Source organism: Trypanosoma brucei, chromosome 8 (assembly GCF_000002445.2).
Source record: "Trypanosoma brucei brucei TREU927 chromosome 8, complete sequence".
Lineage (NCBI taxonomy): Eukaryota > Euglenozoa > Kinetoplastea > Trypanosomatida > Trypanosomatidae > Trypanosoma > Trypanosoma brucei.
This window is the reverse complement of record NC_007281.1, coordinates 229,959-252,132: the sequence shown is the minus strand read 5'-3', so window position 1 is coordinate 252,132 and position 22,174 is coordinate 229,959. Positions and strand designations below refer to the sequence as shown.

The 22,174-nt window shown below is 46.0% G+C and overlaps 6 protein-coding genes across 6 annotated transcripts, besides 8 other annotated features; all 6 read left to right on the top strand.

The window, feature by feature from the left end:
• Positions 1-22,174: part of a sequence feature (sequence corresponds to BAC RPCI93-12O16) that runs on past both edges of the window.
• On the top strand, positions 54-728 carry Tb927.8.860 (hypothetical protein, conserved; the record flags this gene model as incomplete). Its single annotated transcript, XM_841830.1, has 1 exon — positions 54-728. The coding sequence occupies one exon, from the start codon at positions 54-56 to the stop codon at positions 726-728; it is 675 nt and encodes a 224-aa protein (XP_846923.1).
• Positions 774-793: a microsatellite.
• Positions 1,296-1,333: a microsatellite.
• Positions 1,993-2,042: a sequence feature (A-rich).
• Positions 2,257-2,334: a microsatellite.
• On the top strand, positions 2,561-4,828 carry Tb927.8.850 (hypothetical protein, conserved; the record flags this gene model as incomplete). Its single annotated transcript, XM_841829.1, has 1 exon — positions 2,561-4,828. One exon carries the CDS (start codon positions 2,561-2,563, stop codon positions 4,826-4,828), a length of 2,268 nt encoding a protein of 755 aa, XP_846922.1.
• Positions 5,980-6,003: a microsatellite.
• Tb927.8.840 (hypothetical protein, conserved) lies at positions 6,111-9,371 on the top strand (the record flags this gene model as incomplete). The annotated part of the gene is made up of 1 exon (XM_841828.1): positions 6,111-9,371. One exon carries the CDS (start codon positions 6,111-6,113, stop codon positions 9,369-9,371), a length of 3,261 nt encoding a protein of 1,086 aa, XP_846921.1.
• Tb927.8.830 (hypothetical protein, conserved) lies at positions 10,420-14,979 on the top strand (the record flags this gene model as incomplete). The annotated part of the gene is made up of 1 exon (XM_841827.1): positions 10,420-14,979. One exon carries the CDS (start codon positions 10,420-10,422, stop codon positions 14,977-14,979), a length of 4,560 nt encoding a protein of 1,519 aa, XP_846920.1.
• Tb927.8.820 (hypothetical protein, conserved) lies at positions 16,771-18,432 on the top strand (the record flags this gene model as incomplete). Its single annotated transcript, XM_841826.1, has 1 exon — positions 16,771-18,432. One exon carries the CDS (start codon positions 16,771-16,773, stop codon positions 18,430-18,432), a length of 1,662 nt encoding a protein of 553 aa, XP_846919.1.
• Positions 18,562-18,606: a microsatellite.
• On the top strand, positions 19,224-20,225 carry Tb927.8.810 (hypothetical protein, conserved; the record flags this gene model as incomplete). Its single annotated transcript, XM_841825.1, has 1 exon — positions 19,224-20,225. The coding sequence occupies one exon, from the start codon at positions 19,224-19,226 to the stop codon at positions 20,223-20,225; it is 1,002 nt and encodes a 333-aa protein (XP_846918.1).
• Positions 19,673-19,750: a sequence feature (CT-rich).

Here is a 22,174-nt window from a genome sequence, read left to right as displayed (position 1 = left end):
TAAAGTGTTCACTCAAACCATTTCTTTGAGGGACTCGCTGCGAGAGTACTGAGATGTATTTTTTTTTCTTTCAGGTAATCGATAGGGAAAAGTTGGCGTATGCTTCAAACATTTCCATCATATTAGAGTTATTGTGTGCTGTGCTTATTTTTGTGTTGATTGGCGTGTTTCTTCGTGTTGCTCCTCTAAAATGGGCCCATTTCGTAGCGCCCCGCCGAGTCAACGTGTGCCGTGCCGAATTAAATATTATTAATCCAAAAGTTGAGGATGCACTCGAATCAACAGCGGTTGAGAGACCAAAGGAAAATATAACAAATGTGAAAAGGCACAAGGAGGAGGATTCCAGAGGAAATAAAATCTCTCCGATTGTGGAAAAAACAACCAATAGAGCGGAAAAAACCTCAAGAGTGGTGAGAGACATATCGCTTGAAGATACTCTCGATGAGTTTTTTAGGGAAGAGCAATTGCTGCATGATACATTACTAGATGTTGAAACGGATATGAACTTGCACAGGGTTGAAATTGAACCAACGATGAGGTTGTTATCGCCTCCGAAGGTTGTTAACCAACGTATTAAAGTTCCTGCAAGTCCCGAAAAGCGCCGGGAAAATGGGCGAGGGAAGGTGGTACCCGTAAGTAAGGTTCATGAGAAATCTCTAGATGAAGCTCTTGAATGTTTTTTTAATGATGAGGAACTGCTGGAAGGAACCCTTCAAGAGGTGTTTTGACTTTGAGGCGCCTGGTTTCGATATTTTCCCATCATTCTTTCCGAAATATATATATATATATATATTCATTCTCTCTCTATTTACAAACTTGGTCAAGCAGTTTGCGCGGTCGATTAGTTTTCACCATATTTTCAACTGTGCACTCCGTACCAACGTGTGAGACTGTCAGCGAATGGTTTACCGTCAGCAGCTGCTGATGAAAGGAATTCAATCATGTCTCCAGCTAATTTTTTTTTTGTGGAAGATGAGATTACTTTTCATAGTGCAAGCGGTTTTAGCACTTTTTTTTTTGGTTGCTGTTTTGCTTTCTTCTTCCCTTTGCAAATATTCTTCTCACTGTTTTTTTTTTGTGCGTTTCTTCCATATTATTGTTTGTGGCTTCTGCACCAGAAATAATCTTAACGCGCCTAAAAAAAAAAAAGAAAAAGAAAAGGGAGTAACCGAAAGCCGGAGAAACAAACATCAACAAAATACCGAGTGGAGACGGCGAACAGACACCAGCCGGGTTGGGCTGAGCTGAGCGGAGGGGTGCGGGTTAGTGGCGTTTAAGAAGGAAGTAATCTGATCAAAAAAAAAAGAAAAAGAAAAAAAGAAAGAAAAAGAAAGGATAGAAGAGAAGAGGGAGCCCAGTGGGGAGACAGTGTTTGCGGGCTGGAAATGACGGCCGAAATTTCTTTTTAATTTTTTTTTTTGAAAGGAAATTGGAATGGGCTGCTTGTATCAATTCTGTGGGAATGAACTTTATTTGTTGTGGTTGCATGTGCCTTCGCTCGTTAGTGCGTTGCGTTGATATTCTCACGGGAGTCGCAAAATGTAGCGGTACCTTTTTCTTTTCACACGATATCCCTCGAGTGGACGAAGTCTCACCATATCGTAATTAACGCATCGTTCATTGTCCCTCATTTTTTTTTTCCCCCTTGACACACAAACACAATTTACCTTCTGTGGGACCAGCTTACCTCCTTAAACTTTGTGCACACTCTTTCTCGTCTCCTCCTTTTTTTTTCTTTAAACGCTCCTACTCTTTCTCTCAATCTCTCTGTTACTTAATGCATTTGCTGTGTAGCATTTGGTTACAGTAGGAGGAGCGTCGTTGCGTTGTGTTGTGTTGAATATGTGCTTTGTCCAGAAATATCAGCTGATTTGTTACACCTCAGCAGTTGCCGAGCACTTATTTTTGTGTTCCAAGCTGTCGTTGCTATGCGTGGTTTCGGTGGCTTTCCTTACATCCGTATCATTATATTTTTCCTTCTACTGCCGCTAATTTATTTTTTTTTTTGCTTTTACATTTGCTTTTTTTTTTCCTCCTTTTTTGATGTTGCTGCTCTTTTCCCTCCCCTTCATTCCCTTTTATGAAGGAATCACATGCGCGTTAAGAAAAGTGAAAGGTTGTGGAAATTGCGGCGACAGTTTTCGAAAGCGTCGGGGTGGCGATGTGGAGGCACACAAGACAACACCTCACGTGGTGATTTGTGAAGATTCTCACATGTAACTTGATTCCGGTTGCGGATGACTCTTGTGTTTTTGCATGTACGCAAACATATATATATATATATATCTAACAAGGTATATATTTATATAGACATATTTGAATAGGTAAATCTATTCTTGGTATTATTGTTACGGGTCAATGGAGCTTTGATTATATCCACTGCTGTTGTCATTTTCTCTTTCTCTAATAGCACACATTCGATTTAATTTTACATTTCCTCACCTAATTGTTCTCTTTCTTTCCATGATTCGCTGCGCGAAACGAAGTGTTTATGTTTGGGTCTTCGCTAAGCGCATGGAGTCGGTCTGATGGCGTGGACTCAACATCAGGATCTGACGCCATGTGTCGGCCATTACTTTACACAAGGCGTGATTCTAAAGGAGCGGAGGAGCGTATGAATGGAAGGGACGGCGTGCGACGTGAGCATTCAGCGAGCATCGGTTCCGCCACTACCGACCTTCTCTTCATGGGTCGGCCACTTCCGCACAGGTTTATTGTAAGTTGGCTCATGCTAGTCGGTATTCTTGTACTTTCGTTAGCATATCACGTGCCTTCCTACACAACGAGTTATGTGAAACGCAAAGCAGTTCTTGGGCATTTTTTGGCTGACGATTATCTTGGTAAGGAGAGCGGAGATATTGTGCGTCTCCCCACCGTTTTCGTCCATAACCGCAAGGACCTTTTCTCGAGAATTGAAGACTTTGTCGCGGCATTTTACGAGTTGGCTGCTGCAGCAGAGGCGGAACTGAAGTATCATTATTACATGAGTGCTGCTACGGGTAAGGGAACGGAATTCCTTCGATACATTTTGAACGGGGAGACACCTCAGCGTGTTGAAGAGATGGATAGAATACTTACTAAGGAAATGAATAATCTTGCTGATACTAGCGAAGCGGAAACCGTCACGATTAATGCGGTGACACCCGTGAAGATGGACGTGGAATTGTTTGCCTTTGGTTCACGAGAGCATATCGGACCTTCCGATACAAAAATATTTTCAGTGACATTGACCGAGGAAGATCCTCTAGGACCGTTTGCCAGTGAATATAGGGATTGGAGTAATGGAAGTAGCAAAACAAATGACGGCGAGGAAGAGTATAGCAGTCGGTACTCGCGTGCGGAAACGTCTTCAGGTAATGTTTTAGATTCCCCACCCAATATTCGAATAAATACCGCATGCGCACCGAGGCTCAGTACCCTCTCTGGGAAATACTACAGCCCCTGTAGGAGACAAATTAAGGGCGACGCGGCCACTAATGCGGATGTTTTTTTCTTTTCATTGACGGATAATGTGCGTAGTATACGTTTGCGTGGGACACTCCCACAAGTAATCGCCAAGCTGACCGACGGTTCTCGATCTACCAGTGGTTTTAGTATGATTATATACCAGTGGACGATCGAAGTCAAATTCTTCTTCCACCGTGGCGGCTATGTTGAGACCACATACAATATTATATCAACTGCAAAACATATTCAACCTCGTATTCATCCGCGATTTCTCCTCACTTCAGTAATGTTTCTGCTTGCTCTTTTGGATATGGCGATCAGGTTCCGTGCACTTAAGTCCGCGATTTCTTTTCGACGTGAAGCGGCTGCCGAAAAGAGTCGTGAAGGTGGTTATTCACTTCCTAGGGCCAGAGAAGGTGTTGGTTCAGGCAGGAAATGTCACTCGGAGGGAACTGATGTTGAATCATCTCCGAGTGAAATTGATGGGGCAGACAGTGATCGTGGTGTCACTATGCTTATTGTGAAGAGCTTGAAACGGTGGGTGCGACATCACGCTGATCAGTGGATAATGCACAGAACGTCTCGACCAGGGGCCCGTGACTCCGGGCCAGTTGGTTTCATGAATATGTACGAGCAGTGGCATCACCGTTTGCAGGAGAAGGGAGGCGATGGATGGCATTTTGTTGGTCTGGTCGCCGACCTTCTCATTTTGCTATACGTTTCCTTATTTTCTGTGAGGCTGTTTGGCGTACAGTTGTCTTGTTTTTTTGATGCGGTGGAAAACATGACATTAGGGGTGGCTGCCTTCTTCGTTTGTGTGAATCTTCTTTCGCAATCGCGGTATTTCCCCGAAATGTACTTCAATGTACAGGCGATGCTTCGTCTCATCTCGAAGCTGTTTCTTGGTATGTTGAGTATTCTGCCAATGTTCATTGGTTTTGTTTTGTTTTACTGCATGGTCTTTGGACCACATAGTGACGGTCGCTTCACCGATGTGAACTACTCTTTCATGACACTTTACTTCATGATGTTCGGTGACGCCCTCGTTCCCGCAATTGCTTCCGCCGGGGGTTCTTCGTTTTCTCTAGCGACCTTCCTTGCGAATACTGTGACTGTCGTATACATACTTCTGGTGATTATAGCACTGAACCTGGCCATGTCCATCACACAATATCAGTGGGTGCGCCAGCGCCGTAAAATTGGTGGAAAGGATACATTACTTACATTCCGTACCCGTGAGGACGTGAGAGTGGAAGTGTTGGAGGACATCACTGACAGTATAGAAGTACTGCTTCAGCTTGAGGCCACCGAAGTGAGCGCGAGGGAAAAGAAAACCAGAAGTGATGTTGCGGCAAGTGACAGCAGCGCTGTGAGCGTGTAGTTGGAGGTTAAGTTATTTGCGGGAAACTTACCATTGGTGAAGGCGTACTTTTTATTTTCTTTTTTTCCTCCCTGATAATACATGCTGCACAGATGGAAATGTGCATGTCTGCTCTTCACACACCAATTGGGGGTGTGTGGGTCAAGGGAAGGGAAAAGGGTGACTTTACGAGGTTTGTTTTGTTATTAGTGATGTGCACATTGATGGATGATTTGCTTTTTACAGGTCGATCCAGTAGTTTCTGCAGCACTCAGAATCGGGGAAGTGGAAAGGGGATTTGAGCCATCACTACTTGGGGTAGCGAACATGCATGCGTCCGTGTGCGGGGTGACCGTTGGTGAAGTATATGAGAAAGGAATAAAGTGGCGAGCCTCAGGGTTGAATAAATACTCCGTTGCTCATGTGGCTTGTCTGCCATATTGGTTACGGGGGCGCGAATCTTGAAGAAGCACTTAGTCACAGCCAATGTTTTCCCCCGAACACTAGTGTATGCGCTCACACTGCCTTCGTTACATTAAGAAAAGGAGGGAGATAGGAGGTTACGAATGTGTTTGGAGGAACACTCTGTTAGGCAACTAATGATTTTGTTTTTTTTTTTATTGTTACATAGTTTAGTCACTTTATACTTACTATCTTGCGAAAAATGAGTCTGCTGAATTTTGCTATCACATGCTTCTGGTTGGTGGCGTACTTTTTTATTTTCGGAAGTTTATATCGTTTTGTGTCCTCAGTAGGATTATGTTGGGTGAGGGGCGAAATTCGGTGTTGGTCATTGCATACCTGTAGTGAATGCATTCTGCTGAGGTCTTGTACACATCCTGTTTATGTTTACGCTGTCGTGTAATTGTGGTTGTGTGTGTGCGTGTAACGCATGCGTGCTTTTTGCGCGGTTTCGTTTGTGTTTTTGATATTTCTTTTCCTTGCGCACTATTTCGCCCTCTGGAGGGACCTTCGGTATCGGTTTGTTTACCACCCGTGCAAACAGCTAAAGGGCAAACTAAGCGAAGGCAAAAAAAGAAAAAAGACAAAGTAATTGCAATCCATTGGGATTTGTGGTTGGGCAAGGAAAGGCTCTACAGTAATCAGAGGCGACCAGTGGACATAGTGAGGGGGAACCAATACTTTGTACGTCATACATTCACACATACCATTATATATATATATATATATATATACTTTGAGGGGGTGGGCAATCGCACTAAATTTTCACTATTATTGCTCGATAGCACATATTAGTCTGAAACAGGATTGGCCAGTGCCTGTGTTTGGGCTTTGACATCGGATGCAGTGCGAGAGATTCAAACAGACTAAAAGGGACCAGCTCCCTCTTTATTGCCATGACGTTCGCTTAGCGTGGCGGATGCAGCCGCTGGGGTTCTCCACAGGTTCGCTGCGATCTCTGGTCCACACGCAGAGGGCGGAAGCGTACCAGCAAGAATTGCCGCATAATTTACGGGGTTGTATTGAATCCGTTACTCATTTGGATGGGACAAGGGAATCCCATTGCGATCCGTTCGCAAACCCGGAGGAAATGGAGCATTCAGCCAACCCTATCGCATCCGAGGGCGCCCAAACCCCAAGCGAAAGTTTTGTACGCTCATTTGGGCTCAGGCGTGAGTTAGAGGGGCATAATGGTTGCGTGAATTCTCTTTCGATGAACGCGAGTGGTGAGTTGTTGCTATCGGGGTCTGACGATCTTGCTTTTTGTTTGTACGACACATTTGAATGGCAAATAAAGCAGCGATACCGTACCCGGCATAGTTCCAACATATTCCATGCCGTTTTTGTTCCAGGCAATGATCACCATGTTGTGTCGTGTGCACGTGATGGCCGTACGTTGGTAACCGATTTAGAAGTGGGTGAGTCGTTCTACAAATGCCGGCATTCCCAAGTAGCTTCTTCCATTGCTGTTTCTCCGTGGTGGCCTGACACGGCGTACGTTGGTTACCTCAATGGGTTCATATCCCGAATTGACACCCGCACCCGTCGCTTGGAAAGCGAAAGAACGACCGACGGAAACCCATGTCTGCCAAGTGTAGGGGAGGTGCGTACATTGGCAGTGCACGATCGTTGGCCGTTTCTTTTGGCTTCAGGCACCAATACTGAGGCGGTGTACTTACACGATGTGCGTATGTGCTCGCTTGGTGCCTTTGCTGCCATCACCATACCTTGTGTTCGTCGGTCAAATGGCGTAAGCGGACTTTCTTTTAGTGCGAACGGTACTTCTCTTGCTGTTAACTACCGTGAAGAGCATGTCTACGTTGTTCCTTGGTTGGAAACCCTGTACTCCAGAGCTGTGTCGACGAGTGCGTCACGGAACGCAACGTGTACTGGTTTTTCATCGGTTTTGGATATGGGAGCGGTTGATAAACTGACTGTTGCCACGGCGGATGGGGCTGTGAAAATGTCGGGGCGAAGGAATGTACAAACTATGTTCAAGGACGTTACCTTCATGGAGGATGACAGCATTGTCTGTTCGGGTTGTGACAGCGGCAATGTGTTCTTTTGGCGAACCAGTGATGGGAAACTTATTCATACAACACCTGGGGATGCTAGCATTGTCAACGTTGTGTTGTACAGCCATCGCACCGGTCGGCTGTTGACGTCTGGGATTGACGATACTATTAAGGTACTGGGCCCCCTCAACGGCAGGGTTTCTCAGTCAATAGAACACCGTGAGGAGGTGGAAGACACTTTCTCAAGATCTGTCGTTGGGGTGGTAGACACTGTACGACGAATTTTGCTTGGCGAAATCCCCTCCACTCGTGGCGATCGACTCTCCGAAATTCTCTCCCTTGGTGACAATTTGGTAACCCGCACACCAGATACCGAGGACCGAACTGATGTGCGGGTGGAACTGAACACGACGGTAAGTGATGACAGTGACGACGATGGTGGAGGCAGCGTTGACGATTTTGACTCTCATTACGAAGACGAGTCCAACGAGGAAGTAGGGCAATATCAGTCACAGGATCGCATATGGCACGTGAATTTCTCGCGGTCGCATGTTGAAGCGTCACTGGAGCAGTTCGCTGCTGCAGAGAGAGCTCTACATATGTCCCTCACCGACTTGATTCTTTTGACAAGGCAGTTAGTGGCCACTTGGGTGTTTGGCTCCCGTCGGGTTGTTGGTGGGATAGGTACTGTGCCGCCTTTATTCCTTGCGAACGGTGCGATGAGTTCAACTACCGCCGAATCTGATGCTTTTAGTGGGATACGCGGCATGGTCGTTGAGGGGGCCGAAGATGATGGTGATGTTGATGTTGACGACATGATCACTGATGATGCCACAGCTCTCTCGTCTGCCCGTATGTCTCTACCGGAGGATACGAGCAACCTTGGCGACAGTATTGATAGGCATGTGGGAAGTGACAGCGGTGTTAGTTCTGCTAGCGGGAATGGAGAGGACGATCCATTTCTTGTTATTGGCACTTCTATCCTCACTCCTGCCACTGAGCGACACATTAGCCATATTAGAGCTGCAGATGAAGGGACGTTAGTTGAGGAGTTGCCAGTTGTCGGCGGTGGTCCAGGACAAAGGGAGGAACGCGGTGATTCAACGAGCCAACGCACAGGCGATGACAGGAATGAGGCCGCGATTCCTGGAACGGATGTTATGGGGACCGTCTCGAGTTGGTTTCAAGATATGCACCGGGTATTTAACAAGCTGAGGGATGGGCTAAAGACGACTTTTAGGAGGTGGACTCTGCCAGGTGGTGGTCGTGTGCAGATCCCACGGTGGGACCGCTGTACCTTTGGGGTGGCGTCAGGAGCTCCAGTGGTGGATGGTGGCTGGTCGCCTTCTCAGGCTCCAGACGTCGATGATGATACATCTTTCTTGTTCTACTATGCATCCGGCGTAGCTCAGGCGGAGTCGTCAGGTAATGTGCCGGCTGCTCCTCCTACATTTGATGCCTTCCTTAGTAACAAGCAGCGCATCAGGTGTTTCCTTACCCTCTTGGACGTAGTCTTACGGCGAAAAGAGCTCATTTGTTCATCCACGGAGGAACGCCGGGGATACTGGATGTTCCGCTGTGTTACTGAGTTATGCTATGCATACTATTTTATGGCACTTGGGGAAGCGGAGGCAGCGATTCACCATGTCGAGCAACTGGAGCGGCACGCGGAGTACCGATGCATCACTGCGTTGGGATCTGTAGACAGTGCGTGCCTGCGATTAGGAGGCAAGCGTCGGAGACAGGCTCCTGTTCCTCAAGGTACAGGCAGTAGAGGGACGTATGAAAGAAGAGGAACGGAATTGCTGCGAACGCTTGACTGTGGGGAATTGCCACCTCTGCTGGTTCCCATGGCACTGAAAATACGTATTTTAGTCTTGTCTCAGCGTGGGGTGGTTTCTGGGGAAGATGTTCTCAGCAGCGGCAGTTGCAGTGATCATGGCGAATTGCTGCGTGATCAGGCTGGTGACAGCTATTTACAGTCACTAGTGAATGAAATGCGAGGGCGACTGAGCGGTCACCCCAATGAAAAAGTTAAACAAAGGGTCGTACGAATGTTGCGCGGCATTAATATAACATTGAGTTGAGAAAGCTCAGCAGCATCTGCTATACCTAGTTTTGTACGTTCTAGGTGACTCTTGTTCTTAGTGTTGAGGCATGTACTATATACATATATTTGAACACCTAGTCCAGTTAAAGTATGGTATGTAGGAATCTATTTTACATGATATTTCATCCGTTTCAATCGCCTTGCGGTACTCCGCGTTCAGATGCTAGTTTTGAAGTCGCCGTTGTGCGCGTCATGGTGAAAAGGATAAGTCGCCGACAGGCATGAGTGAGTGTGGGCTTGTTTCTAAAGTGGCTTGCTTAGGAGTTGCAGTGAGTTCGGTGTTGATCCCTCTTTTGATGGACGCAATGAGAGGGGTTCTTCAAAAAAAATAATCTTGTTTGGTTTCGACATGTGTGTTGCCGTGTTTCTCTTTTTATCAACACCGACTGCTCTGGCAGTGTTTGAAAGACGAAGGTAATTTATTTGTGTTTTCCCCTTCTATCCGTAGGAGTTAGTTATTCCAGTATTCCATGTACCTTCTGTTTTACGTTCACAGTTTTACCCTCCAATTTTTGGTAGTCGGTGCGTTGTAAGGACAGAGTGGAAGCCGTATGCGGATGACAATGGTGCTGTGCAACGCAATAAAAAAAAAAAAAAGAGGCGCATACGGGTAGGTGAAAGGTATAACCTTCATTTGTGATGTATTTTAAATCATTTAGTTTCATTGTGTTTGCGTGGCTCGTGTTGCCGGCGTGTAGAGGGTGGTAGGGAACCCTCTGCGGGGTGGGCGTTTTACCCCTCTGCACTTCTCTCCTTCAAGTTCGTTGGTACTTCAACTATGTTTATTAGTGTGTTGTACCTTCTCAAGCTGTTTCACACAGGCAACCATGCCCCCCTTTGTCGCGTATCTTTGTTTCTCGATAGTACAGTTGAAGCGAAAGGGGAAGGTGTGAGGACTGTGTCGCAGCGGTGACGTCACTGTCGTTAGAAGTTCGTTGTGTTTTAGTCTTGGTTTCTACACTACACGTGTGGAATCAATACGCAAAGAAGGCTTGAGTACCTTAACAACAACGGTTGGAGGTCCAATGGCCACTCACTGTCAGACGGAAGGTGTACCGTTACGCAGGAGGCGTCGACAGGTAGAAAAACAAACTACTGATGGACAGAGCAATATCCTTACGACGATTGTCTTCCGAAGCCATGCGGAGAGCACTTCTACAGTACCTTTCTTGTACTACCCCAAAAACTATGGACTTCCGATGCCCGCACCCGGCGAACCATTCACTGAAGCCATAATCGAACTATTCATCCCATCCCACGACAGCGGGGACGGCTGTGGGGAGGGCTACAGAAGTAACAGCTTTTGTGGGTCATCATGTTCACAAGGCCAATCAATAGCTCCCTCCGTGGGCGGCGTCGGTGGCACCTCGAATGCTGGCACTCTTTTTTCTACAGGGTCACAACTACCGTTACGTTTTGATGGTGGTGCTGCCCGCTTGGGTGTTTTCCCCTCATCGGATCCGATTGCAATAGCAACCGGAAGAGGAACAACTCACACGGATGCTCAGTCACTGGGATGGGACTCGGCCACTGCTACACCATGCGTCAGTCACGAAAGTTGGGTGTGTCGGGCATATTGTTTTGGCGAAAAAGACGCTCCTCATTCGAATGGGGCAATAAGCGTCCTCTACTCGTTGGCTAACAAGAGCAAGTTCATCAACAATATCGCCAATGGCAAGGCGGTAGCGCGTGTTATACCTTCTTACGATGAGGTGTGTGAGCGCTTCGGTCTCTCGCACGTCGAACTGTCCTTTGAGCGTCAACAGATTTCGCGTGCGGATATGTTTCTTATTGCTGAGGCTTTGCGGGATAACATTATTTACGAAGGAGAGGAGATTAACCTTTTAGGTTTTTGTTTGAAGGTTAACGAAATGCTGAGGAAAAGGGAAAATAATCCTGCACCGCATGGCAATAGTGGTGGTGGCGTGCCGCAGGCGCCTCCAGCCCCTCGCACAGGCTTATTATCGAATGGATTTGAGCACAGTGGTGCGGCGCAACATCATCGTCAAGAGGGAAAGGTGGAGGAGCAGTCAAAGGGGTATCGTTCTGTGCGTTGCGGACTTGTAACGAAAGGCACGGTGGTGAACTTTCTTTCACTCTCGGCGGTCCATTACATTATACTCGAAATATCAGCTGAGATGTGGAATCTCACCTCTGATGGGTGTATTCAGCTTGATTGGGCAGTCAAAAACTTTCTCGGCGAATACTTAACCCAACAACTTTCTAAGCATAAAGCCTCACCACATCTCCGTATTGTAATGGCCGGGAGACTGCACCCTAAGTATGCTATTAGGGGTTGTGTGGACGTCGTTCATGTAATGCACGTGCCTGATGACAGCCGGTCCCCAATGATAACGGAGGATATCAACCTTCAGTGTGAGGAGTTTTTGCGACGTGTATTGGGTGAGGTAAAGGAAGAGCTTCGCGCAGGTGGGGTAACCTCTGTTGTTTACTGCAACAGCGCCGTTGCTGGTAGTTGCACTTCCTCTTCCTCTTCAAAAACGATTGAAAATTTAACCGCCAGGGACCTTTTCGTTCCATCGAAAAATTCCTGCACTGTTGAAACCATCGGACTTTTATTAGATGAAACCAAAGAGCTTCGGAGTGACAAGAACACTGGGCTAATGATTAGCGTGGTTTCCGCTGGGAAGGGCATATTTCAAGTCACCAATGATCTTGTGCAAGCAATATGCATCCGGCTGCTGAAAGTTGGTATGGAGAAGGTAAACATTATTTGTATGGGTCGCCCACCGCTCCACTCTGCACCATTACTGGAGTGTGTTAATGATGATGAAAATCCTAGCTTTTCTCACTTTGGCGCTGAGCAGCCTTGCCACCGTCTTTATATAGACGCTGAATGGGCTCGATGCTACTTTTACCAACTGCCATCGGACTTCACTGGTGGCAATGTTCCGTCCTCTGAGCTATTTACACGAGAGGAGTGGTTTCAGAAACACTGGAAACAAATTGATATGCATCGATGTGCCGGGGAAGTTGCGCCTCTATCACCCGGATTGGCTATTCCCCCCATGCAACCCCGTGGAGTTTTGTTATTGCCTGTTATTCAGCCACGAACCTCCGGCCCTTCGGTTGCTAAATCGGAAGCCCCTTCTGAGAGTGAGGACTCTCAAAAGGTAAAATCCTCCGCTCCACTATCGGGCACCCCAACGGGTTTAGGTGAAGATGTTCCACGGACGACGCAAGCTCAGAGAAATTCAAGAGAGGCATCCGCAGATCCCTGTCAAACAAAAGATGTATCTGCAGATGCCTTGAGTGAAGGTAGGGAGTTGAGAGAAGCTGCTTTTCGCTCACTGATGGAACTCAGCCCAGCTTTACCGGGTGGGGATGTTTGGGGGTCACTTGGTTACCCACAAATCGGATCAAGAAAGCAATTAGCACACCAACCGTTTGTTTGTGCAAGGTGGTATCGCCTTGTAAATGTTTGCTTGGAGGGAAAAGGACAGGGGAATTGGGATACGGTGTGTGAGTTTATTTTAAAAGGGATAGGTAACTGCTGCCAGGTCAGCCGTATAGGACGGGTGGGGACATCCATCGACGCCCCCAGTATTGTTCCGTGCGGGAGAAATATTGTTGACTTTGATGTTCAAAGTGGTAATATGGTTCTCAGGCTCGATCTGAACCTGGTTACTCATTCAGGGCGTGCTTGGAACCCGTGCATCATCAATGATGCTAACACTTGGACGTGGTTCATGGATTCGTTCTCAGATAAGATGGATCATTTCACGTGTGAGGAACGTAAAAACATTGATCCTAAGTTTTGCGCGGCAAATATCTTTAACCGTGACCTTAGCGTTATTGTTGCTGATGGTCAAACACTTCTCCTCCCCACCCGAAAAAATAACGTGGCATTCATAGCAGACGAGAGGGTGGTGCTGAAGTATAGGGACGATTTCTTTTTGCCATCCACGACTTCCTTTCCTCATGTCGATACCATGCCTCTGCCTTCATCAGCTGGAAGCATTAGTTCCTGTGAGGCTCGTGGTCATAATGCACATGACCAGAGATCTGGGGCGGTAACGGCACCGGTTGCGCATGTACAGTTGAAGAATGGCGTGATGTTCGCTATGAAACCTATTAATCCATACTGCACCTCTGTACGCACAGACGAGGCGTCAATTGCTGCGCACGGTGCCAGCACCGAAACGATCTTGAGAAGACGCTGGAAATTCGCTCATCCAGAGTTGTCTAGTTCGTACTCAAACGATGCAGGCGCAGCTGCCGCACAGCGTTCGCACTGGTCGGCGTTGTGTTACTGTAGAATATTGCCTCTTTTCGGCGCGAAACCTGCTTACCCACGAGACAGCTTCTTCGACAAACCGATTCACCAATACTCTATTCCAATGCGTGATACAATGCAAAGTTTGGAATATGTTCTTCAGCGTTTACAACATCGGCATCAAATCGTGCTGTCCCTGCCGTCAGTGGCGGAGATTCAGTGGCCACGTGAAGACGTGATTCCCCATGCACGTGTCGTCACGTCAATCGGTTATCAGATTCACGAGCTGAAAATTGATGAAACGGGTCAGAGCATTCACATCACGAGACTATTGCACCGAAGTGTATACACAAGTTTGCCCAAGATGCAAAAGGTCGAGCACAAGTTTTTGTTGCTAAATTACCTGAACACGAGTTTTAGTGCCCGGAGGGTGAATCTGGAGATGCAAATTAGTGAAGAGGCTGCCTTTCAGTGGGATGCCCTTGACTCATACATACATGACCGTGGTAGATCCGATACCTTCATTCCGCGTTCATTAACGCTGACCTTTCCCGAGAACGAGATGTGCTTAGCAATTATTCCAGAATCGCTTGACAACGCGTGCGTCTCCTACCAAGATTTTTTGGGGTTTATGGAAAAAAGTCTCAATTCGAACCTCCGTGTGCGCACCCCGGTTACCTGGGCAGAGAACGTTGAAGAACTCTCGACTGGTATCCCTGTTGGCGATTCTTCAAATGAGGAACCGACGGTTAATTGTGTTGTTCTTGTTGACGAAGAGCAACTCTCACTTGGACATTGCCGCGCGATGGATCGTAGAACGGGTCGAACAAGGTGCCTGGAGGAACCGCCCCCTAACCGTCAAATTTCTATCAATGTGTCACTACCCAGGGAATACAATCGTCGCTGCCACTATCTTCTAAGGGTGTCGTGGATGGTGTGTACACAACCCGTTCTCCTCAATTGGGTCAGTGCTGTAAGCGCCAATGCCCCACCGTACCACCTTCGTTGCGTCCTGTTGCCGACGTATGAGTGTAGTGCAAAACAAGATGAGATGATTCCCTGTTATACGGTGCTTGCACAAAATGAGGAAGAGGGACCTCATTTCCGGGCACGATTACTTGACACACTGACGAGCTCCACTTATCGCTACTTGCCGGATAATCCAATGATGGGAGGCAAATGCCGCCTGCTGCACATGAGTGGATTATGTTACGTGATATCTTCACCAAAAAGTAACGTAGTTGCGTGTTGGTATGAGAATCCAATGATGGGCACTGGTCAGATGAACCACAAGATGTTGCTGGAAGAGTTTCTGGTGGCGGTGCAAACAGCCCGGAATAGGCCTTGATGGGAAGTTCAGTACCTGAAAAGAATACATACCGGGGAGGGGTGCGTAGGGGTGGTACAAGTCCTGTTTTTGTGAATGGGGTTGCCCGTATTCGAAATAAACCATGGGGATGGGGAGTGAAATATTGTAGATGGGGTTTCCCCCGTTGCATAATCGTTCTGCCACTTTCCATCCTGGCTATACCAACATGCTGAAACTTTACAGCGTGTTATATTCTCCACCTGTGCCATTTCCCCCCTCCTTTTAGCTTGTGATGTTAATCGCGTTGCTACTTTTCTTCGCTTTTCCTTTTGTTGTTTCAACATTATGTTTCGGTCATCTCTCACAGCGACATGTGACTGCAACAAAGCTTCGTTACTCTTTTGTGGCTACAGGGTCCATCTTTTTTTTTCTTTCATGTCACGCTGTCTCATTATGCCTGAAAAAGTGTTGTGGCGAGCAAACGTTTCTCGTGTATAAGTTGGGTAGCGAGAAAGATGATGTTATGTAAGGGAGAAATCAACAAGGAACCATTAACTGTTGTGAAGAAAAATGAAACTCCGCTGAATACTGTTATTGTATGAAGGAACGCAAGTGGTAAGCACCAACAAGAGGAGCAAAAGGGTGTGAGAAGAGAAGGAAGGCATTGGGTTATTCGGTTCCCAAGACCCAGTGCAACGGTAACATCATTAATATACTTGCTCCTCTACGGGAATTCATTCAAATGACAACAGCAGCTTCGGTGATAGCGCAAAGACTAATGACAAAAAATAAAAAATAAAAACAGAGAAGAAAAAATGGCGTGATCCATTGATGCTACAGACATTACATACACACTAAAAATGAAATCCTGTGAAAAGCGTATTCTGTAACTCAATTGTTCCATACCGCGGGCAGATGGTGTGGCTCTCGCAACTGGGCGAGCAACTGGAAAATTTTCTTCACTCCCGAAGACGAAACGTTTCTGCGTGTCCCAACCGTTTCTACATCTTTATTTCGTTTGTTTCTCGGCTCGACGCATTGCACTCATGTATTGTTACATTCAAGTGACTACCCTCCCTCGGATTACACACAACAGCTGCATTTTCAGAGGGATATATTGCTACTAGTGCAATTATCAGAAAATTTTCTGACTTTGTATTCTTTTTCATTTATTTTATTTCCTTTTCAACAAGCCAGAACGAGGTGGTACCTCCACTGTTTCTCTATAACATTTGCAAGGTTCCGAATAACTGATTTGCGTTAGGGGACCGAACGTAAGTTCCAGTGGTGCGCGCTTATATATTTGTGCACTTGCGTATCTATGTATTTTTTCGCGTTGGAATCCTTTGTTTTGTGGCGCATTTTTTCTATATTAAAGTGCATCGTGGAGTTTATTCAATTACTGGCATTGTTTTTCAAAATGCAGGCTGCTGCGTTCGACCCACGCGTCTCAAATTCCACTGCACTTTTCGTTATTGTTACAATAATATACGAAACAAACAGAAACTTTTTACTTAAAGTGTCCCATTCATTTTCTTACTACCTTCATGTTTCTCTGCTTTTTTTTTTGACGCCAAAGGAACGGACAGTGCAACAGCGCCTTGCTATTCATTATATTTGGAGGAAGCTAAAGTGCAGCAACGTTAGAGACAAAGCGAAAGAAATAGCTCTTTTTTCTCTTAAAATAAGGGGCCTTTATTTTCCTTTTTCTTTTCTTTGTGCGTGTGTATCGTCAAAGTAGACAGCAACATCTTGCTCTTTTTTTTTTTTGGTGGGGGACGCAGTAGTAGAGCACGAGATTCAACTCTTAAGGACCGATAAATACTCGGAATGTCATTCCACAAGTTATTTTCTTCAAATAATCGCTCCACGAGGAGAGAGCTCTTCTCTGGCAGCGGTCTGTTGTACGTTAAAAGCGATGACTGCTTCGTGCCCATTATTGAAGGAAAACGAATGGGATCGTTCTCTTTAATTCTCTATGAAAATAGAAGTGAACAATTGCCATACAGTTTTGTACTTGTGGACGAAGAGGAGGGCGAGGTGTTGAAGCAGTCCCTCGGAAGTGGTTTGTCGCTCGCACACTGCTATCGCGAGTGCTCGGTGCACTGGCTATCTTTAGTGGACGGCACCTTTCAAAACCTTGCATTCAAGTTTGTTGATCTTGAAAGCGGTGGGTCCGGGGAAATTGTAACTAGAAAATTCGTGGAAATGTATAATCGTTGCACGTACTCGATGCTGACGCAAACACCCCTCGATGTATCTACAGCCCAGGACCCAATATATGAATATATCGGCCAAACCTCAACGTATGTTGCTCCAGAGGATGATTACAGTGAACCGACTTATCATCTTGATCTGGATAGAGAGCGCGTGAAGGCAACAGGATCTGGTAACGTGTGCTACAGTGAGTCCATGAAACACAATCGGATTGTGGTTGTTCGAGAGACCCAAAATGAAGTTCAGCTTCAAGCCCATTCTTATGACGCCAATGGCTTTGAGGGGAGGAAGCCGGAGACCATCGACCTTAAGAGTGTCCAAACCTGCGACGGTGCACTGATTGACGATTTAGAAAGGAAGCTCCTCCTTTTTAGCGTGGAGGACAGCCATTTGCGCGAGGTGGATTTGGAGCGGGGGGAGGTGGTTCAGCAGTTCAGAACTCCGGTGAACTTGCAACGTGTGACGTATAGCGAACATGTTGCGCGGCCCGAGCCGATATATACTTGTCTTGCGAAGGATGTCGCCTTCAACGTTGATCTTCGTATTGATCCAAGGAAGAACATCATTGTTGAAGACGGAATGTCACTGGCTGATTATAAACTGGGGTCTCTACGGAAACCCTTCACATGCCACGCTACCTCGGCTAACGGTTATCTCGTTATTGGTGACGGCACTGGAAGTGTCCGACTTTACACGGGACCTCCGGGGAGTCGCCGCAAAGATGGTAGCCACAATCCCAAGACGGCAAAAACTCTACTCGAGACGAAAGTGCCTATTGTCGATATAGATGTGACCGCTAATGGTCAGTATGTTGTGGCGGTATGTGAGAAGTTCCTGTTACTCATGCGAACGGCGTGCGGGAATAATGGAGAAAAGAACGGCTTTACTTCACGTATGGGTCAAGATAAACCTTCCCCGCTGAGGCTGCAGCCAACTCCCGCACAACTTAGTGCACTGGGTGGAATCGAAGCACTAAAGTTCACTTCTGGCGGATTTGATCGCTATGAGGGAAACGGAGAGGTTTGTATCACTGCCTGCAGTGGAGCATACCTTTTTACATGGAGTTTGGAGGCCGCTAAGCGTGCAGAGGAAACCGGTCGCACATGCCTATCGCAAGCTGCCGCGGTACAACAAGAGGTAATCAATGCAGGGGCAAAGATAGCAAACAGGATTGTGTACCAAACAGACAAGGATATTCGCATGGCACCTCTCGTACGGGAAGAATTTAGAGAAACGGGGTTAAGGCATTTTGGTTGGCGGTCGACGAGTGAATAGATTTAAATAAATAAATATATGTTTACGTCTGTCTGTGTATAAAAGGAGTTAGTAGGGCTTACGTTGACCAAGGTCCTCTCTGCTATATCGCGTTCATTAGTGTACAGATATGTTTGTACACACGTGTCGTGTATATATATGTATGTATGTATATGTGTATATTTGTGTATATGTGTTGAGGTTTGTGAAATTCTCGACGTGCGGGGTAGGTATATATTAACTTATTTGCTTTTGTCTATTGAAGAAGAAATAACCTTGTAGTTTAAGATTGGGGAGTAGGCATCCAATGGTATTTTTGTATCTTGCACAGAAGATAAGGGATGAAGACTTAACATACTTTCTGCACCCTTTTTTCTTTCTCTCCTGGAAGTTCCTTTCACATTTCCTAATGAACCTGTATTTCATTGCAATCTTTTTAAATTGTCGATATGCTGGGGAAGTTTCCCACTAGAGCATAAGTTTGTACTGCTCGGATGATTTGTTTGAAACTGTTGCATGTGGGTATGCCAATATAAATTGGATTCAGCTTTGCTCCACCTTACCCTTTGAGGTTGTGCACCACCAGTATCTTTCTATATCAAGTCGGTCAGGTGGAGAATAGAGCAGAGGCGCAGATAACTCTGAAAGAGTAAACTGAAATAAAAGTGTGAGGGGAAGGTTAGATTGTAAGGAAAAGAAAAAAAAATTGTAGAAGGTTTTCTCATTGCCAGCATCAAAGGTGTCTCTTGGTTTATTTTAGTTCTGACTATTCACTCATCCCTTTTGTGCAGTCGGCAATCACCTCTCAGCGCATGTCATCTGTTTCCGATTGTATATTTGGCCTTCCATATGTGGGCAAGGCATTAAGCACGGCGGAGCGCGCGGCTCTACAGTCTTCTCTACCGCTCCTTGCTCTCAAATATAACCTCCCTGTGCAGTTCTGGGGAAAGGTTACCGGTGTGCGAGGGGATTACCTTGTTGCGCAAGTGATGCCAAATGGTTTGTTTGGCGCTCGTCACTCTTTCTTCAGCGTTGATGGCGGAACGTCGTGGCGGGTGTTAGAGACCCTCTCGGAGGACCAGGTGGCTTTTTGCGATCAACTTCGCGGGGTTTACATTGGCGATCCTTCGTTCCTCTACAAGGTGCGTCGTGACATTCCTCCCGAACCTGAACCAGAGGTAAAAGTACCTGATGCGGAGGATTTACTGAAGGATGCAAAAGAGAAGTATGGTGGGGAAGGCGAGGAAAATGAAGAAGATATGGAGGAGGAAGAGGAGGAAGAAGAAGAGGAACAGGACGAGGGAGAATTGGAGGAGGAGGAGGAGGAGGTTGAAGAGGAACCACCAAGAAAGAAGCGACCAAAATTTATGATTGTGGCGGTGCCCGAGACCATTCGTTTAGCGCATTTCATCGGACTACACGATAGAGCGTGCTCCCTAATTGTACGTGGCCAGTACGTCTTTACACCTGCGGGCGATGTTGAAAAGAACACCCTCTTCGCTGGACAACCGACGCGTCATGCAATGAAACCATCGTGCTATTTACGCGTCTTCCATGCCGGCAACCCGGAGCGTAATCGCATCTTGTATGGCCCAACATACAGTAGCGTGACGGACCGCCTCTCGCCCATCACAGATGATGAACCGCGGGGTGTGTGGGTCGTTAAGTACGAGCCTACCGCCAGCATTGTGACTGTGGAGAATTTATTGTACCCTGGCTCACTCTTTTGGTATCGCCCAGGTTCTAAAGACTGTGGACAGGTATACTGCGGCAGTGGGGAGCGGGACTTTGAGGTTTGCTTTCTCCTTCCGTAATGGAGTGGCTGAATAGAGAGGGCTGGTAATCTCGTGTGTTCTGTTGTGTTTTGCATGTGTGTGTGTGTGTTCGCATGTTTTCTTTCTTCATGGATAAGAATTATGTCCTTGGTTGACCGCGGTGGATGTTTTTATGTGTACAGAATGGATGTTGTGGCGGAGGGGTCGGTTCGCTATGGGCTGCGACGCCCAATTGCGTAATTAGATGGTTTACATATGGTGAGGCCCCGAATCCGCGTCTCTTTTTCTTCCGGTTTCCCGTCCCCACCTTTCCGTTTCCTTGCACATGTTGCGTGTTGCAGTCTTCTTAGATAGCGGAAGAAGGGGAGGGGACTAAAAGAAAGATCATGCATATGTTTATTTATACACATATATGGTATGCATATGTTTGTGGTTGCTGGTGTATGTACGTAAGGTGGAAAGTAGCACACTCATTATGTAAGGTAGGGACCGACGAGGAACATATAAGGAAAAGGAAACCTGAACGGCTCTTTTGTTTGCCGTCATTTCTCTCAGTTTTTTCTTATATCTGTTTCGTATTTTTACTGCTACGTGGCGTCACTCCCCGGGCCAATTTAGCGCTTACATGAATTTAATGGTGCGGCAACCCCAGGGAAGTGGAGTTGCGTTCCGTCATCGCATAACTTTCCGCTTTGCTAAATCTCCCGCTCCTCTTTTAACTCCCTTTCTCCCTACACTTCCTTCATATGTATTTTTGTTTCACTGTGGGGCTTCTGCCGCTTATTTTCCCCACTTCTTTTATCCTCCTTTCCCTGCTGACTCTAATTAATCCCTTGTTGCTTATTTGCTTCGTCATTCATTTGCCTACTCTTCTTCCGTCTTCTTTTTTTTATTATTTTTCACCTTACCGCCCACTATTGTGGCACTTCAATGGATATAAAAGAACTAACAAGGGAAACAAAACCAACAACGGCAAGGAAGGCAAAGATCATCAAAGAAACTTAGTTGAAAAAAAAAGAAGGTGAGGAAAGTACAGGAGTGTAAAGAAGCTCGCTCTGTGTTATGCTTGAGGACGTTTACGGTTAAAAAAAAAAGGAAAGCAGGAAAAGAGAAACAGTTTGTCCACCCGAAACACACACACACACAAAAAAAAAGAAAACAGCAAAAGTTCTGAGCTGAACGAAGAAAAAGAAAACCGAGCAAAAAATACAATAACTTACAAAGAAAAGAGCTGAATAAGACTCTAATAACTTCATATAACAGTGTTTTGTAAAGGAGGAGGGAATCAAAACGGTGAAGGAAAAAAAGGAGTGACAACGTTTATTTTCGTAAATTTGATTTAACCTTTCTGCTTCCATCCAAGCACAGGTACGGATATACAACAAGGTGTGAAACCAAACACATTTATACATATTTCCATTAATTTGACGAAAAACAGAAGAGGGAATAAAGAAGATTAATTAACATACGAATCAAAAACTGCACTGAGAGGCGCACATAAAACGAAAAACATTCTGTAGCATCAGTAATTTGCCGTTCTTTTTTTTTTTAAGAAAACTTCCGAAGTTAACCTCCCGAGGTATTCTATTTACCAAATTTTGTTTTGTTACTGCTGATTATTTATACTCAAGTCCTTATATCGCGACAGTGACGAGAAGGGGGAGTTGCTCGTAAATTCGTACAGTAATTAACACTCGCACGGGTGAGGTGCACAAAGAGAGGGGGAAAAAAAAAGGAAATAAGAACTGCAGAGATTTTCTATCGTAATTGCAAGAATCACAGTAGTACAATAACGACAACAGTGATAAGAAGGAGAGAAAGCTTAAAAAAAAAAAGAAGCATCTATAAGAAATAAAAGAAGGATAGGGAAAGAAGTAGAGAGGAAAGTAAAGAAACACCGAACAGTGAAAGTAGTTAGCCCATACGAAAGAGAAAATAGCAAAGGGAAGGACAAGAAGGCAAAAAAGGGTAGTTGCAACACGCACATT